We start from the raw sequence: 19,466 nt of genomic DNA on the forward strand, positions 1-19,466 counted from the left end.
TTCATTGCAATTCTGTAATTCATTGCAACTCCGCTATCCTGTAAATCTATAATTCATTATAATTCTGTTCTTTAATTTAACCTTTTGTAATCCGCCTTGAACCGCAAGGTAATGGCGGAATAGAAATCCCTAATGTAATGTAATGTAATGTAATATGTCCAATATTTCTATCATATACCTTTTTATCATATTTCTCGGAGGTATTTTTGCCACTCTAGGAAAATTAATTAACCTGAGATTATTATTACGAGAAAGATTATCCAGAGCTTCCAATTTTCTTCTCATATTTGTATTATCTTTCATGAAATTGTTTAGTGGCAGCATTTGAGTCTTTAAGGTCCTGCATTTCAGTTTGTAAGCTTTTAATATCTGTTTCATGGGTGTTTAATTTTAATTCAATTTGAGGTTTAATTGATTTTGCCAGGTCCGCTATTAGATCCCATATCGCCTCAAGAGTTATTTCTCGGGGTTTCTCTATTATATTAGATTGTTCAAATTGAATGGGAAGATTTAATATAGCTGACCTCTTCTCCTGTATGCTGTTCTCCTGGAAGCTGCAGTCCCTCATGCTGTTATGAGCCTCAGCCAACATAGGACTCCCGAAGCAGGAGTCCAAATCCAGGCTCCCCTGGTGTCTAAAGCCTCAGGGGACAGGAGCTCACCGACCTCCGATGGCTCCACTGCCCGAGGGGAACTGGTGTTCTGAGGGAGAGGGGGAGGTGCTCTAGCGTCGGGGCTCAGTGAGATCTCCAGTCCCGGGGAGACTACCTCTTGCTCACCAACGATAGCCTCCAACGGTGAAGCCGCCGCTGCCGCCGACACTTCCTGCATCCGACGGATTAGGTCCTTGATGTTGCCGACTCTTGCGGGGTCGAGGCGCCGTGAGGCTACAGCGGCACTTCGACCCCTTCTTTTTGGCATTGTCAGGTAAGGACAAAAGTCAAAGTAAAGGAAGAAAAAAAAAAGCCTGCGATTCAAACGAGAATCTAAACGATAGACAAGAGAGAGATTAGATAAGACAGAGGGAAAGAGTGGGAGAGGCTGAAGTCATGGAGGGGAGGAAAAGAGAGAGATGCTGGGACAGGGGAGCTGGAACAGCAGCAGGAAGAGAGAGAGGGAGAAATGAGGAGAGAAGAGTGAGACAGTTGCTAAATCCACAAATGGAGAGAAAAAAGAGAGAGATGCTTGCCTTGGGATAAGGAGTGTAGGAGGAGAAAGGGGATAGAGAGGGGAAAAGCTGGACAGAAGGAGGGATGGGGGACACAGTGGATGGAAGAGGCAGATATATGGAAGGGAGAGATGCTGAATGGAAAGAAGAGAGTGAAGAGGATGATTAAAGCAGAAACGACAAAAGGTAGAAAAAAGATTTTTTTGTTGTTGCTTTATTGTAGCTGTATTGATAAATGTTTTTTTTTTTAAATAATTTTTATTAGCAAATGCAACACATGTTTTTAAATAGAAAATGGAAGTAAAGAAACCTTTTTATTGGACCAATTCTTTTTTTTTTTTTTAATTTATTGAGATTTTAACATAACTTCACAAGAGATCTCTTGTACAAGAAAATCAGAAGAAAAATATTTTAAACAAAAGCAATTTAAGAAAACAGTTTAAATCTTTCTTAGACCACAGAGGAAAAGACTATGAAGAGTGAGGAACAACTCAAATATTGCAAAATAAGAAATTGGCTTAACAGTAAGAGGTCCTTATATTTCCATAATCATTACTGTCTTAAGATCTTATTAAACTATCCTGGTTGTCATTTTCTTCAAGTCCAGGAATGATTGAAGTTGCTCTGGGATGAAAAAGGTGTATGTTCTAAAAATTTTATTAAGTATTTGCACAGATATGCCAAAAGAAATGTTGCTCCAAGTGTTAATGTTTCAGGTCTCATTGCAAGAAACAACTTTCTCCGTTCTTGTGTAGTTCTTGTGACATCAGGGAAAATTCAAATTTTTTCACCCCAAAATAACCTCACTATAGAATTAAGATCCACCCGCTGGCAAAAGCTTGGGGTCCCTCCAGAACTCTTCGGACCGCTGGCGGCTGCTGCATACTCCAGTATTGATCTCTGGTTTGGGGTGGAAGTCCTCCCCGGGAAGAGGTCTGGACGCACTGTATCCTTACTCTTAGAATGAGGCATCCGTAGATAGAGAATGACACGGGGGAAAAAATCTGTCCCCATCACTGCCCCATCACCAGACCACTGTCCCCTTCACCGCCCGTCCCCTTCACCGCCCTGTCCCTACAGCATTCACCCTTCCCTTTCATATAGTAACATAGTAGATGACGGCAGATAAAGACCCGAATGGTCCATCCAGTCTGCCCAACCTGATTCAATTTAAATTTTTTTTTTTTTTTTTTTCTTCTTCTTAGCTATTTCTGGGCAAGAATCCAAAGCTTTACCCGGTACTATGCTTGGGTTCCAACTGCCGAAATCTCTGTTAAGACTTACTCCAGCCCATCTACACCCTCCCAGCCATTGAAGCCCTCCCCTGCCCATCTTCCACCAAACGGCCATACACAGACACAGACTGTGCAAGTCTGCCCAGTAACTGGCCTTAGTTCAATATTTAATATTATTTTCTGATTCTAAATCTTCTGTATTCATCCCACGCTTCTTTGAACTCAGTCACAGTTTTACTCTCCACCACCTCTCTCGGGAGCGCATTCCAGGCATCCACAACCCTCTCCGTAAAATAGAATTTCCTAACATTGCCCCTGAATCTACCACCCCTCAACCTCAAATTATGTCCTCTGGTTTTACCATTTTCCTTTCTCTGGAAAAGATTTTGTTCTACGTTAAAACCCTTTAAGTATTTGAACGTCTGAATCATATCTCCCCTGTCTCTCCATTCCTCTAGGGTATACATATTCAGGGCTTCCAGTCTCTCCTCATACGTCTTCTGGCGCAAGCCTCCTATCATTTTCGTCACCCTCCTCTGGACCGCCTCAAGTCTTCTTACGTCTTTCGCCAGATACGGTCTCCAAAACTGAACACAATACTCCAAGTGGGGCCTCACCAATGACCTGTACAGGGGCATCAACACCTTCTTCCTTCTACTGACTACGCCTCTCTTTATACAGCCCAGAATCCTTCTGGCAGCAGCCACTGCCTTGTCACACTGTTTTTTCGCCTTTAGATCTTCGGACACTATCACCCCAAGGTCCCTCTCCCCGTCCGTGCATATCAGCTTCTCTCCTCCCAGCATATACGGTTCCTTCCTATTATTAATCCCCAAATGCATTATTCTGCATTTCTTTGCATTGAATTTTAGTTGCCAGGCATTAGACCATTCCTCTAACTTTTGCAGATCCTTTTTCATATTCTCCACTCCCTCTTCGGTGTCTACTCTGTTACAAATCTTGGTATCATCTGCAAAAAGGCACACTTTTCCTTCTAACCCTTCAGCAATGTCACTTACATACATATTGAACAGGATTGGCCCCAGCACCGAACCCTGAGGGACTCCACTAGTCACCTTTCCTTTCTTCGAGCGACTTCCATTAATCACCACCCTCTGGCATCTGTCCGACAGCCAGTTTCTGACCCAGTTCACCACTTTGGGTCCTAACTTCAGCCCTTCAAGTTTGTTCAACAGCCTCCTATGAGGAACTGTATCAAAGGCTTTGCTGAAATCCAAGTAAATTACATCTAGCATATGTCCTCGATCCAGCTCTCTGGTTACCCAATCAAAAAATTCAATCAGGTTCGTTTGGCACGATTTACCTTTTGTAAAGCCATGTTGCCTCGGATCCTGTAACCCATTAGATTCAAGGAAATACACTATCCTTTCTTTCAGCAACACTTCCATTATTTTTCCAACAACTGAAGTGAGGCTCACCGGCCTGTAGTTTCCTGCTTCATCCCTGTGACCACTTTTATGAATAGGGACCACATCCGCTCTCCTCCAATCCCCAGGAATCACTCCCGTCTCCAGAGATTTGTTGAACAAGTCTTTAATAGGACTCGCCAGAACCTCTCTGAGCTCCCTTAGTATCCTGGGATGGATCCCGTCTGGTCCCATAGCTTTGTCCACCTTCAGTTTTTCAAGTTGCTCATAAACACCCTCCTCCGTGAACGGTGCAGAATCTACTCCATTTTCTCGTGTAACTTTGCCAGACAATCTCGGTCCTTCTCCAGGATTTTCTTCTGTGAACACAGAACAGAAGTATTTGTTTAGCACATTTGCTTTCTCCTCATCACTCTCCACATATTTGTTCCCAGCATCTTTTAGCCTAGCAATTCCATTTTTTATCTTCCTCCTTTCACTAATATATCTGAAAAAATTTTTATGTCCCTTTTTTACATTTTTAGCCATTTGTTCTTCCGCCTGTGCCTTCGCCAAACGTATCTCTCTCTTGGCTTCTTTCAGTTTCACCCTGTAGTCCTTTCTGCTCTCCTCTTCTTGGGTTTTTTTATATTTCATGAACGCCAACTCTTTCGCCTTTATTTTCTCAGCCACTAGGTTGGAGAACCATATCGGCTTCCTTTTTCTCTTGTTTTTATTGATTTTCTTCTCGCCACCTCACCGCCCTTCAGCGGCCCGAGAATCTCCCTACCTCCCCCTTACCTTCGCGGCGTGTTAGTAAAGAAACTTACTGAAGCCGTCGGAGGCTGCGTGCCTGTACCTGCAGTTGCGTGTGTGAGGACGTCTCAAACCATCTTGTGTGTGGGTGCCTCAAACCATCTTGACGTCATGACATCTGGGATTTGCATGTCGTGTCTCCATTGAATCTCAAAACGTTCCAGTGAATCATTATGTTTATTGGTCATATAAGGGAAATCATCGATGGCGGTAGCATGTAAGATGGGCGGAGTCATGGCAGATGTTGCTAGGAAATGAGGCGGCGGATAAATGGTGCAAGGTTTGTTGCTGTTCAGACTTGTAACAGACGACTAAGGACAAGTGGAGCTGGGTTTGCTCTGATCAATATGGTATGTGCTTGTGCTTAAGTTAGAGAATGACACGGGGAAAAAAATCTGTCCCCGTCACTGGCTCACCGTCCCCTTCACCGCCCTGTCACCACCATCCCCTTCACCGCCCCGTCACCGCCATCCCCTTCACCGCCCCGTCACCGTCACTGCCATCCCATTCACAGCCCCGTCACCGTCACTGCCATCCCATTCACAGCCCCGTCACCGTCCCCGCAGCATCTATATAAGCCTCAGTACTGCAATATTTAGCTTATGCCTTCCTTATAAATCAAAGTTCTGGCTGCTGAACTAGAGAAAGAGATGTTGAGCTGGCAGGGCTTTGTTTATAAATTTTTATCAACACAACTAATATACTACTTTATCCTAAAGCAAAAAAAAAAAGAAAATAGAATTTTTTTTTCTACCTTTGTTGTCTGGTTTCTGCTTTCCTCATCTTCTCATTCAATTCCTTCCATCCACTGTGTGTCTTCTCTCTGTGTCTTCCATTTGCTCTGTTACTGTGCCTCTCCCTTCACCCCCCCCAATTGGTCTGGCACCCATCTTCTTCCCTCCGCTCCACCATAGTCTGGCATCTGTCTTCTTCCCTTTCAGCGTCTTCTCCCTACTCTGTCTTCCACATTTCCCTTCAGGGTCTGTTCCTCTTCACCCTCCTTCAATGTTTGTTCTATTCCTTTCAACCACTAACCTTCCCTCCCTCCTTCACCATCTGTTCCTTTCTACCACCCTTCAGCTCCTCTCGTGCGGCCTATCTATCTACCTCACTCCCTCTTACTTTCATGGCATGTTACAATCAATGTAATTTGTGCAAGCCGCTGGAGCCTGCGAGCTCGGTCCCCAAAAAATCTCGCTTCTGTGTTCCTATTTTCCCCATTTCTAATATCTCCCCTATGTATCTGGCATTGCCCCCATTGTGTCCATATACCATCCCCATGGCATATATGTCCCCTTTATGTCTCTGTCCCTATTCCCCCATGCACATAATTTCCCCTCCATTTCTGTTACCTTCCTGTGTCCTCTTCCATACCAATGTGTCTCTTCTCTTCAACCCCATCTAGTTCCTTTCCTTCTTTCTTCCCCCCCCCTTCCAGCATTTGATTCACCTGCCTGTCCTCCCCTTTCTTTCCTGCTGTGGGTTTCTTTCTCTCCCTCTTCATCCCCTTGGCCCAGAATTTCTTTCCCTTTCACTCCCTCCTTCCTAGTGTGAGCTGCGCGCAGTCTAGCAGACACATAAGAACATAAGCGTTGCCTCTGCCGGGTCAGACCAGGGGTCCATCGTGCCCGGCAGTCCGCTCCCGCGGCGGCCCCCCAGGTCCATGACCTGAAAGTGTTCCCTACCTAACCTGAAATATCCATACCCTATTCGCTCAATGTCCTGTACGGTAAACCTCTATCTGTACCCTGTTATCCCCTTCGGTTCCAGGAAGTCATCCAGTCCCTTTTTGAACCCCAGAATTGTACTCTGTCTTATTACCTCTCCGGGAAGCGCGTTCCAGGTGTCCACCACCCTCTGAGTGAAGAAGAACCTCCTTGCATTCGTTATGAATCTGTCTCCTCTCAGTTTTTCTGAATGACCTCTTGTTTTAGTTGTCCCTGCTAGTCTAAAGAATCTGTCCCTCTCCACCTTCTCTATGTCTTTCATGATTTTATAAGTTTCTATCATGTCCCCTCTCAGTCTCCGCTTCTCCAGGGTAAAGAGCCCCAGCCTGTCTAACCGTTCGGCATACGAAAGGTTCTCCATACCCTTTATCATCCTCGTTGCCCTCCTCTGGACCCTTTCGAGTATTGCCATGTCCTTCTTGAGGTATGGCGACCAGTATTGGACGCAGTATTCCAGATGTGGGCGCACCATTGCTCGATACAGTGGCAGGATAACTTCTTTTGTTCTGGTAGTGATACCTTTTTTGATAATGCCCAACATTCTGTTCGCTTTTTTTGAGGCCGCTGCACATTGTGCCGCCGGCTTCATTGTGTTATCTACCAATACCCCCAGATCTTTTTCCTGGCTGCCTTTCCCGAGTACCCTCCCTCCCATCGTATAGCTGTACATGGAGTTCCCCTTCCCTATGTGCAAGACCTTACATTTCTCCACATTGAAGCTCATCTGCCATTTTTTTGCCCACTCACTCAGTTTGTTCAGGTCGCTTTGCAATTCTTTGCATTCCTCAACAGTTCTGGCCCTGCTGGAGAGTTTTGTGTCATCCGCGAACTTGATAACTTCGCACTTTGTCCCCGTTTCTAGATCATTAATAAATATATTGAACAGCAATGGTCCCAGGACTGACCCTTGCGGAACACCACTTGTGACCCCTATCCAGTCAGAGTAGTGCCCCTTTACTCCTACCCTCTGCTTCCTGTCCGCCAGCCAATTTTTGATCCATCTGTACACGTCCCCTTCCACCCCGTGACTCCACAGTTTCTTCAGTAAGCGTTCATGGGGCACCTTGTCAAAGGCTTTTTGGAAATCTAGATATATAATGTCTACTGGGTCACCTTGGTCCAATTGCTTACTTATCCCCTCAAAGAAATGCAGACACAGATGTCTGCAAATTATCAAAGCTACTGCTTCCGCACTAGGATATCCCAGCTGTCTTTCCAACGCAGCTCCTGAAGCTCTGCTGCTGAGAGGGTAGGTTGGCCATATGACAGAGGGCTGAAGGTGCAAAATACCATGAAGACAAAAGAGAGTCCTGCCACTACTACTACTGCACTGAGAAACTTTTTCAGTGCCTCTGCTCTTTAGTAAAAACAGAACATAAAATAAATCAATTAACTTGTCATCCCTTGCAATGACGTGTCCCTCATGTTCACCTATAGCTCGAATCAGGTCAATTGTGCACACTAAAAATGCCCACCTGAGCACATGGTCATGCAGATGCTGCAGTACAATGGGCAACAGGAGGATCTGGAATGTGAGCGCAGGCAGGCAGTGATACAAAAACAGCAGACACCTGACTGATTGCAGCGTTCCGCCATATCCCTCCCTCCAGCTCACCTTAGATGTAGAGTTTGTCGGCTTTCTTTTTTGCCTAGCCGCATGTGTTAAAAAAGCCGCGCACGTGTGGTTGCTCATTTGTTCAATATTTTCCTCTGACGCAACCAGAAACAGGAAGTTGCAGGAGAGAAGAAGATTGATCATCTTGAGCAGCCGTGCGTGCGCAGCTTTTTGAATGCGTGTGGCTGGGCGAAAAAGAAAGCCGTCAAACTCTACATCTAAGGTGAGGTGGAGGGAGAGAGATGGCGGAACGCTGCGATCGGGCGGGTGGGGGCTGCTAGACCGCGCGATCCTTGATTGCCTTACTGCGGAGACAAGTCCATTCACCGCTCCACGGGACGGTGAATGGTTTTGTCCCCGTCCCCGCAGAGACGACTATTTTTTGTTTCCCCGTTTCGGCGGGTTACTCGTGGCTACTCACGGCTAACCGCGGGTAATAACCACCGTGTCATTTTCTAGCTTAAGTCCCTGGCTGGACTCAAGCTTTGTTGGGCGTCAGGGCTCCCAAAGCCAAATCAATCTCCCTTCCTCCCCCTTACCTTCGCAGCGCTTTAGTAAAGAAACTTACTGAAGCCGGCGGAGATTGCCTGCCTATGCCTGCAGTTGCGTGTATGTGGGTGGAAGCTTCTGCCCTTACACGCGCGACTGCAGGAAGGCAGGCTTCACTGGCTTCAGTAAGTTTCTTTACTAAAGCGCCGCGAAGGTGAGGGAGGAAGATAGATTTGGCCGTATGTAGGGAGGGAGGGGGCTGTGCGCGATCAGTGACTGCGCGCCTTCCCTCCCTTAACTGCGGGGACAAGGCCATTCACTGCTCCACGGGGTGGTGGATTGCCTTGTCCCCGTGCCCGCAGTGAGCACTTTATCCCAGGACAAGCAGGCAGCATATTCTCTACATGTGGGTGACGTCGTTCACGGAGCCCCGTCGCAGACAGCTTTTCAAGCAAACTTGATTGAAGATCTCAAAGTTTGCTAGTGCTGCCCACGCATGCGTGTGCCTTCAAGCTCCACTAGAGGGCGCATCCCCTCCTCGTGGTCTTCAGTTCTTAGTTTTCCGCATAGCCAGAAAGCCCTGTTTCTCTTCTCTGCGTTCTTCTAAGTGCCTTTCTAGCACAGCGGCTTCTTTATTTTGTTCAGAGTCTCTGTGTGGTTTGTTGATTGATCGTGTATTTTCTTTGTACAAACAAAAAAAATAAAATAGAATTTTTGTTGTGTTCCTGCTGGTTTTCCAAAAACTGGCAGGCCCTTCTTGGGCTTCGTCCCTGCCGCTAGGCCTCGTTTGGCTGCGGCTGTGTGTTTCTTCTTCCCCTGGCCTCTCACTGGGTTCACCTCGTGTGAGCAGAATGGCCGGGCCCTTTTTCCTTCTTTGGAATCGAGCTGACATAGCCTCGATCCCCGGTGGCGTCCCATCTGCTGTGCCTCGTGGGTTCCATCCTTGGGTAAGTCTCTTCTTTCTTTCTAGGTGCGTTACCTCGGTAACGCCACCGGCTGAGTCTCAGGCATTCTAGGCATCAAGTGCAGTCGTGCCAGCCTCTACGAGACCTTCGAAGCGTGCCTCCTTTCATGGGAATACTCATCTTCGAGGTTGCCCACTATGGAGCGCACTGCTGCATCTTCATTACCAGTTTCATTGGTATGGTGCCATCTTCAGAACCCTCGACGGACTTCGGCTGAGCGACGTCGCCTGGGGTTTGGTGCCTCGACGTCGACTGAGGCTTTGTGCCTCGACGTCGCCTGAGGCCTTGTGCCTCGACGTCGCCTGGGGCCGCGTGCCTCGGCGTTGACTGGGGCTCTGTGCCTCGACGTCTTCAGCTCCTGTCAGGGAACATTGCGGTGACTCCCTCGATGGGCCAACTCTTCCAATCTGTCCAGAGGCTTTCTCTTTCTCGTATCCCCGCATCAGAAGGTTCTGACGACGGACTTCTCTGCGAACATTTGGGGGGCGCACCTCGACGGCCTTCAGACTCAGGGTCTTTGGTCGAGTGCGGACCGTCGATACCTCATCATCTTGCTGGAGCTCCGGGCCATTTTCAATGCCGTGGTGGCCTTTCGTCATTTGTTGCAGGATTGCGTGGTCCTGGTGTGTACGGACACCCAGGTGGCGATGTATTATGTGAACAAGCAAGGGGGTACAGGTTCCCTGTCGCTTTGCAGGGAAGCCCTTCATCTTTGGCAGTGGGCGTTATGCCACAACTTCTTTCTCCCGGCGGTGTATATCCAGGGCGAGCAGAATTGTCTGGCGGACAAGTTGAGTCGCCTTCTTCAGCCGCACGAATGGTCGCTCCATGCCCACATTCTTCGGCAGGTGTTTGTTCGGTGGGGGACTCCACAGATAGATCTGTTCACTTCGTCCTTCCATCACAAGTTGCCTCGTTTCTGCTCAAGGGTGTACTCCCCGGATCGTCTCGAGGCGGATGCTTTCCTTCTCATTTGGACGGAAGGGTTCCTCTATGCATTCCCTCCCTTTCCTCTGATTCTCAGGGCGCTGGTGCATCTCAAGTCGGTCCACGCCACCATGATCTTGATAGCGCCTTGGTGGCCCCGGCAGCCGTGGTTCTCCCTGCTCCTCCAGCTCAGTGTCAGGGAGCCTCTGCTTCTTCCCGTGTTTCCTTCTCTGCTGTCTCAGAGTCGGGGTTCGCTGTTGCATTCCAATCTGCAGTCTCTACACTTAACAGCTTGGTTCCTCTCAACATGTCCATTGTTCTTCCGGTGTTTTTTCTGAAGCCCTACTCGCATCCTGGTAAGGTGGCGCTTCACTTGACTATATGAGGGCATTGGCCTTTTACCTGCGACGCACCGATTCTCATCAGTCCGCGCCTCATCTTTTCCTCTCTTTTGATCCTAATCGGTTGGGCCGTCCTGTTTCCAAGCGCATTTGTCCAACTGGTTGTCTGCTTGTATTTCCTTTTGCTACGCTCAGGCTTGTCTCTCACTGCAAGGTCGGGTCACGGGACATAGAGTCCAAGCAATGGCAGCGTCTGTCGCTTTCCTCAGGTCCACGCCTATTGAAGAGGTCTGCAAGGCTGCCACTTGGTCTTCGGTTCATACCTTCCCCTCTCACTACTGTCGGGATGCCTTTTCCAGGTGTGACGGCCAGTTTGGCCAGTCGGTTTTGCGTAATCTGTTTTCATAAATTGCCAACTTTCCCTCCGTCCCTTTTTGGTTAGCTTGGAGGTCACCCACATGTAGAGAATATGCTGCCTGCTTGTCCTGGGATAAAGCACAGTTACTTACTGTAACAGGTGTTATCCAGGGATGGCAGGCAGATATTCTCACAACCCTCCCACCTCCCCGAGGTTGGCTTCTTTGCTAGCTATCTGAACTGAAGACCATGAGGAGGGGATGCGCCCTCTAGTGGAGCAGGAAGGCACACACATGCGTGGGCAGCACTAGCAAACTTTGAGATCTTCAATCAAGTTTGCTTGAAAAGCTGTCCGCGACAGGGCTCCGTGGATGACGTCACCCACATGTAGAGAATATCTGCCTGTTGTCCCTGGATAACACCTGTTACGGTAAGTAACTGTGCTTTTTCCCCCACACTGTTTCGGTGGGTTACCCGCGGCTACCCGCAGGTAACTGCCACTGTGTCATTCTCTATCTGTACAGTCAAACAGCACACTGCCCGCAGGTAAATTTGTGCAAACTAGAGTTGCGTTGTTAATGCGGTCGTCTATATTGCCGCCATCTTGAATCTCTTCTTATTAGACTAATTCTAATACATTTTCTCCTAACCAGGTCAAAATATGATACTGTAACAGCAATATACCCTACTGACCTGAAGAATGAAGTTTGGCCTTTGAAAGCTAATTTAAAAATGGATTAGTCCAATAAAATGACATTTTCTTATTTTCCATTTGTTAATTTATAAAGTGATTTTTTTTTGTCATTTTTTTTTTCAGATTTACATCTGCTATATTTATATTTTGCACAGTATTATGGGACATGTGTTACTGTTTCTGTGGTATTGCATTGTATACAGAGTCTGGCTTCTTGGCTGTTTAACCCCCCCTACCATTTTACAAAAATGTAGTGTGGTTTTTAACGATGGCTGCGACAGTAACAGCTCCGATGCTCATAGAATTCCTATGAGCATTGGAGCTATTACTGCTGCAGCCTGCACAAAAAAACGTGCTACAGTTTTGTAGGGGGGAGGTTAGTTTAACTTTTGTCTACATATTTATGTCTTTAATTTGTGATTACTTATTCCATACTGGGCAGGGTGTATCTGTGTTCTGTGTGTATGAAAAGGACATTCTGGGGATGCACAAAACTTACCGATCGTGTAATGATCATCACTAAACCAGTTTGACCAGTTTAGCAATCAGATTCCCCAATGCTGTCCTCCCATTATCCGATCCATTCAAATTAGTAAAACCCCATGCAAAATAGCCAAGCGATTGATGCACTAACATCACTTGGCTATTTAGCATCTGGTTTTATCGATTGTAAAATCCGATTGCTCTAGACCTGTCTTAGACGTCTGAGCCAATCAGGGACTCCCTTAGGCTCCCTCTGTATCCCTAAGGGAGTCTCTGATTGGCTCAGGTGCCTAAGATCCCTCCTAAGGTGAGGGGCCTAAGGCCCGCATTGCAGCTGGCGGAGGAGCGGGAGGGACTGACTGAGCACTCCTCCTGCTCCCGACTTAAAGGTACCGGGGCTGATGGAAGGGGACTGATGGTGGGGGTTTTCCAGTGGCAGGAGGGAGTGGGCATCCCTCCTGCCATTTTTTTTTGGTTGGTGGGGGGGAAGCAGGAGCGTACGGTGGCAGGAGGGAGTGGGCATCCCTCCTATCAAATTTTTTTTTTTTGGTTTGGGGGGAGGCGGTGACGCAGGGGGGAGGGGGCTTTTTTCTGTTTCGTTTAATGGGACAGATTGTGCATATTTAGCACATGCACATCTGTGCTTTAAAAAAACCCAAACAAACAGAAGCCCTAACAGCAGTGACAGGAGGCTGCTTTCCCTGTCACTGCTCTTAGGACTCTGTGCATCTGTCAGTCGCTCACTGAGCGATTGAATCAGTCATGTTTGCATGCAAATAATTTGCATTAAAACTTGACAGTACATCGATCACTGTTGGGAGAATCGACCAGAGAATTGGCCAACAGCGATCAAGTCGCCATCTTTGTGCATCTAGCCCATGATTTTCTATTAGCATTGACTGTGTATTAAAGCTTGTTTAATTTTACAATAAAAATTGATTCAACTTTAAAAACTGTGTCATTGAAATTGAATTGAAAAATCAATTCAATAGGGCAAATTGAATCGAAACAATTTTCCCTGAATCAGGCAGCTCTACTGCCTGCTGTTTCTTTCTGATTGATCTTCTTCAAGTAGTTATCTTGGATGCTAGTCGGCCCTTTGAGCCCTGAAGAATACTGTATAATATGTTTCTAGAGTCTACAGGGGTCCTACCTGAGCTCCTTTGATGCTTCTGTTGGCATTTGGTTGTTACTTTGTTAGAGCAGAACTGTTTGGGAAGTTTCCCACTTCCTTACTTCACCTAGTCTTGGGGGAGCTGTTCAAAGTTTGAGAACTAGCTGTAGGTGGCAGTGGAGCTCCCATTGAAGTAAGAGGATCGCAGAAAATTTCTGGAGTGGATTCCTTCTGCATATGATTCAATGCCATGGGGAGATAACCCGCTTGTCCAGAATGACACACCTATCTACTGGAAAAGGTATTATCAAGGTAAGAACATAATCTCTTTATATATTTAATGTGTTGTGTATGTATGTAGGCGCACACACACCATCTGTCGATAGTAAATGCTATGGTTTGTGATTTGTGTAGCTGGAAAGGGTCTCATTGCATTTCTTTTCCTACTTTTGTATGTGCCTACTCCTTTATTTTAACATTTAATTCTCCATTAGGAAAACAGTAAAACTGATTAGTTACAGACGGAAGGGGATTGAAATGAAACAGGAATGGAAATTCTCAGTCATCTGTCATGATGTTGCAACTTGGAGTGGTTTAATAGTTTAGCACTGATTTATAAGATATTGTCATTGATCTTGACACTTTTTTTCTTTGCAGGTGTTTCAGACACTGGAGGACCATCACCTGGAAGTTGTTTCCTTTTTCCGTGAGAATGGTTTCCATGGCCTTATTGCCCACAATTCAGAGTATGCACTCTGCAATATCCCATCTTACTACAGTTCGCATGCTCTGAAGTTGAGCTGGAATGGCAAGAATCTTACTACCAATCAGTTCCTTATGCAGGAGGTAGCCAAGCAGCTGGGTCTGAAGCTCATCAACTTTCCCATCTTTGCTGCGCTGTTGGGTAGGCAGAGAAGGGTGGGCACCAGAAATGCTTTTTGAATGCTTGTCTGACCATATTTTTATATCTTTCCAGCTGCACTCAGTTCTGTTGCAGTTAAGTATTCATGCAGCTTCTTTGTGATACCAAAAGTAGTACAAAATATTTAGCCTTTAAAAACATTCCTGATTGAACATTTTGGCAATCAATGGAATAATACTGCTTTAATTTATTGCATAATGCATGATTCTATATTGTTTACTTGTTTGGAACCTTCTTGTTGGTAGGGAAGTATCTGTCAAGAATGGGAAATTCTTATTCCAGTGCAATAGGTGAGACATTCCCCATGCTCGCTTGGACTGCAGAAGAAATCCACTCTGGATTTTTCACTATGCCTCAGTGTACTTCACAGCTCAGTCTGCAGTTCTGTGTGTCTGCTCTCCTCAGTTTTATCATTTTAATTTGACATAGTTTTGTTCCCTTTGCGGGTATCTTTGAGGTCAATGTGCTTTGGAGGCTCTGCCTGCTGGTGAATTTTCAGACTTCAATCTGTAGCTGACGGGCCGATCCCTGTTAGCCAGTCTACATAAGATTCCTTGGAGCTCAGGACCATCCCTGAAGTCGTCTCATCTTCCATTGCACGGGGTTCAAGTGCAGACTATTTTGGCATGCTTATGGGGGCTCAGTGGTGTCCTGCAGCGTGCCGGCTGTGTTTTTGCGCCTCTGCCCATTCTCCACTCTGCGCAGAGTTGAAGGCATAATCAGACGGTGGAGTTTGACTGGCAGCCCGAAGATCAGCTTGTAGAAAGTTTTCCCAGCATTGTAACAGTGAATTCTGACCGGCTACTGATCAGAGCTAGAAGCAGGTGCAGTCCAGGGTCTCTGTAATGGTGAGTACAGCCAGAGCTGACAAGCTCTAAAACAGCGATTTCCAAATGTTGTTTTTGAGGGGTTTTCTGAGGTTTGAAGTGTTCCCCTGTGTAAATCCAAAATTTGGTGTTTTTTTATTTTCAGGAAGTGTGTTTATCGCGTTTTTGGCGTGAATTTGGTGCTGGCACCCATCTTGGATTTTTTACAATCTTTTTTTCATCTTCTCTTTGCTTTTTCAAAACTCAGTTTTTTGCCAGGAAACTTGCTGGGATGGAGTCCTTAGGGTCTGATATACTGAACTCATACAAAATTTGTGCAAATTTAGCACTTTTGGAGTGTACTTGCACCATGTGGAGGATTGGAAGATAGCTAATGTTACGCCTATCTTTAAAAAAGGATCGAGAGGTGACCCGGGGAACTATAGACCGGTAAGTCTGACTTTGGTTCCAGGGAAGATGGCGGAAGCACTGATAAAAAACAGCATCGATGAGCATCTAGAAAGGAATAAACTGGTGAGAACAAGCCAACATGGCTTCTGCAAGGGAAGATCGTGCCTAACAAACTTATTGCACTTCTTCGAAGGAATTAACAAACAAATGGACAAAGGGGACCCCATTGACATCATATACTTGGATTTTCAAAAAGCCTTTGACAAGGTACCCCATGAACGCCTACTACAGAAACTGAAGAACCATGGGGTGGAAGGAGACATACATAGATGGATCAAAGATTGTTTGGCGGGAAGAAAGCAGAGGGTAGGAGTGAAGGGCCACTACTCAGATTGGAGAAGGGTCATGAGTGGAGTTCCGCAGAGGTCGGTGCTCGGGCCGCTGCTGTTCAATGTATTTATAAATGATCTAGAAACAGGGACGAAGTGCAAAGTTATAAAATTGACACCAAACTATTTAGTGGAATTAGGACTAAAGAGGACTGCAAAGATTTACAAAGGGACCTGAACAAACTTGAAGAGTGGGTGAATAAATGGCAGATGAACTTTAACTTGGAGAAATGTAAAGTCTTGCATGTAAGAAACAGAAACCCGATGTACTGCTATACAATGGGAGGGCTGGTAATGGGTGAAAGTAGCCTAGAGAGGGACTTAGGGGTACTGGTGGACAAAACAATGAAGCCGTCGGCACAGTGCGCAGCAGCCTCTAAGAAGGCGAATAGATTGTAGGTATAATCAAGAAAGGTATTACAACCAGAACGAAGGAAGTTATCCTGCGGTTGTATCAGGCGATGGTGCGCCCGCATCTGGAGTAATGCGTCCAATATTGGTTGCTGTACCTTAAGAAAGATATGGCAGTACTCGAGAGGGTACAGAAAAGAGCGACGAGATTGATAAAAGGTATGGAAAACCTTTCATATGCTGAAAGACTAGAGAAACTGGGGCTCTTTTCCCTAGAGAAGCGGAGGCTTAGAGGGGACATGATAGAGACTTACAAGATCATGAAGGGCTTAGAGAAAGTGGAGAGGGACAGATTCTTCAAACTTTTGAATACTACAAAAACGAGAGGGCATTCGGAAAAGTTAAGAGGGGACAGATTCAGAACCAATGCTAGGAAGTTCTTCTTCACCCAAAGGGTGGTGGACACCTGGAACACGCTTCCAGAGGGTGTGATAGGTCAGAGTACGATATTGGGATTCAAGAAGGAATTAGATGATTTCCTGATGGTGGTGGTGGCGGCTCATTTGAGGAAGATGGGGTTGCAGGTTCACCCTTATCTAGACAACTGGTTGATCAGAGCTACTGCTTTGGCAGAGGGACAACACACGGTGGAACAGGTGCTCCAGGTTCTGGAAGAGCTGGGTTGGATTGTCAACTACAGGAAGAGTTATCTGACGCCCACACTTGGGAGTTCTTTTCAATACGGCGGTAGGCAGTGACATTACTTTTGAGGAGCGATCTTTAAAGTATGATTTTAAACCAGTCTAAACTTGATTAGTGATCTCTATATCCTGAAGCCTGCAAATTAATAATTGGTGGTCTATAGTATCGAAGGCCGATGATAAATCAATGAAATAAGTAGAACTGATGTATGATGATCCTGGTGGTAAATAAGGTTGGTGGTCAGCCATATCAAAGACAGTTCTGTTGAGTGATGTTTACGGAAACCTGTCTGATTAGGATGAAGGACGTTTGTTCAATAAAGTTGGAAAGTTGGGTGAAAATAATCTTTTCTGTAAGTTTGGCTAAAAATGGGATATTAGAGATGGGGCGACAATTGGAAATCTTCGCTGCTCTGACTTTGTTTTCTTTCATTGTAGGAAAAACAATTGCTTCTTTCCATTGCTTAGGTATAGTACTAGTAATGGGACTAGTTTGAATGAAATTGAGTATATGTGGGCCGAATATTGGAAAGTGACACTTCAGAATATGAGGGGGGATGGTTTGTTGAATCTCCATTAATGAGGGAATCCTGAACCTAGAACATTTCAAGCACAATATGTTGGATGATGTGAAGTTTTGGGAAGATGGAATGGCAGTGTTTAAATAAACTGAAGACTGAAGAGATGATCTAATTTTTGAAATTTTCCCTGAGAAATAATCTGCCAATGATTGAGCTGATGGCAATTGAGAAACATCAGGTTTATCGTGTGTTTTTTTTTTTTTTTTTTTTAGGTCAAAGCACAAATGATCTTGAAAAGTGTTGCTGTGTTTTTTGCCATAGATATTTTTTTAGAGAAATAATTGAATTTTGCCTGAAGTATTTTTGTTTTGTAGAAAATGGCATGTTCCTTATAAAGATTAAGGGCTCCTTTTACTAAGCTAAGGTAGCATTTTTAGCGCGCGCTGAAGATTAGCACATGCTAACCCTCGTATTACGCGGAAAAACTAATGCCAGCTCTATGGAGGCGTTAGCGAAAACCGCTAGCACAGCTTAGTAAAAGGAGCCCTAAGATTAGTTGAGGTTTTACCATGTCTCCATCGCCTTTTCAAAGAACAAAGTTATTTCTTGATTAATTTAAGTTCCGAGGAAAACCATGGATTGTTTTGCTTCCATTGGGATATGAGGTGAGACTGAACTGGAGCAAGCTCATCTAATAGTTTCAATATTGATTTATTCCAAGCATATATTACATCTTCCATATTAGGTGGTCTCAGCTTTCCATGTCAATCAGGAAACATAGAGTATGACGGCAGAAAAGGGCCGACGGCCCAACAAGTCTGCCCACCCAAGAACCCTCCCTCCCTCTCATCTATTAAGCATTCCTCTGGAGCGACCCCACCTGTCTGTCCCATCGTCCCTTGAAGTCGAGTGTGTTGCTGGCCTCGATTACCTGACTTGGAAGACCATTCCATCGATCAATTACCCTTTCGGTGAAGAAGTATTTCCTGTTGTCCCCATGAAATCTTCCCCCTCTGAGCTTTAGCGGATGTCCTCTAGTCGCCGTGGGACTGGTAAGAAAAAAGATTTCTTCCTCCACCTCAATGCGGTCCGTGATGTTTTTGAATGTTTCTATCATGTCACCCCTTTCTCTGTGCTCTTCGAGAGAATATAAGCACAGCCTGCTCAGACGTTCTTCATATGGGAGATCTTTAACTCCTGAGACCATCCTAGTGGCCATTCGCTGAATTGACTCCATTCTCTTCACGTCCTTTAGATAATGTGGCCTCCAAAACTGAACACAATACTCCAGGTGAGGTCTCACCTTGGATCTGTATAACGGTAGTATAACTTCAGGCTTTCGGCTGATAAAGCTCCTTCTGATGCAACCCAGCATTTGTCTAGCCTTTGCTGAAGCTTTCTCCACCTGATTGGCAGCTTTCATGTCTTCCCGGATGATTACTCCCAATTCCCGTTCTGCTACAGTTCTTGTTAAGTTTTCACCATTTAGGGTGTATGTTTTGCATGGATTTCTGCTACCAAGGTGCATCACTTTACATTTTTTGGCATTAAAATTCAGTTGTCAAGTTAAGGACCTAGCTAAATTTTTCAATGAAAAGATTACTACCTTACGGAGTTCTTTCCCCCCAGCAGTCTGCCTCCCAACGACTCCAACCCTATCCCTGCTGATAGATCCTGGACTGCCTTTGAACTTGTATCTGAATCCCAGATCTCTAAACTCTGTTTCAAACTGAAATCCTGCAATTGCATCTTGGATCCTTTCCCTTCCTACCTTTACGAAAACATTCCCGCGCAGGCCATCTCCTCCCTTACCAAGCTTTTAAATTCTGCTTTACTATCGGGCCTGTTCTCCACAGAAATGGGACACATTGCCTTGTCCCCTCTTCTGAAAAGAGCCGATCTCAACCCTTCCTTACCATCTAACTACCGCCCCATAGCAAATATCCCTCTCCTAACTAAACTGCTAGAAGCCATAGTCGCCACCCAGCTCTCTTCTTACCTAGAGAGATTCTCCATCCTCCATCCCTACCAATATGGCTTCAGACTCAGCTTCAGCACCGAATCCCT

At 45.7% G+C, this 19,466-nt stretch overlaps 1 protein-coding gene across 2 annotated transcripts in view; it reads left to right on the plus strand.

The window, feature by feature from the left end:
• The window catches only part of FAM120C (family with sequence similarity 120C), a 183,763-nt gene that overhangs the window by 19,588 nt on the left and 144,709 nt on the right, over positions 1-19,466 (plus strand). For both annotated transcript variants that reach the window (XM_033921801.1, XM_033921812.1), the window contains exon 2: positions 13,956-14,202. In XM_033921801.1, coding sequence (XP_033777692.1) covers positions 13,956-14,202 — 247 coding nt within the window. The remainder of the gene's footprint in view (positions 1-13,955; positions 14,203-19,466) is intronic.

This window comes from Geotrypetes seraphini, chromosome 1 (assembly GCF_902459505.1).
Source record: "Geotrypetes seraphini chromosome 1, aGeoSer1.1, whole genome shotgun sequence".
In the NCBI taxonomy this organism is placed as follows: Eukaryota; Metazoa; Chordata; class Amphibia; order Gymnophiona; family Dermophiidae; genus Geotrypetes; species Geotrypetes seraphini.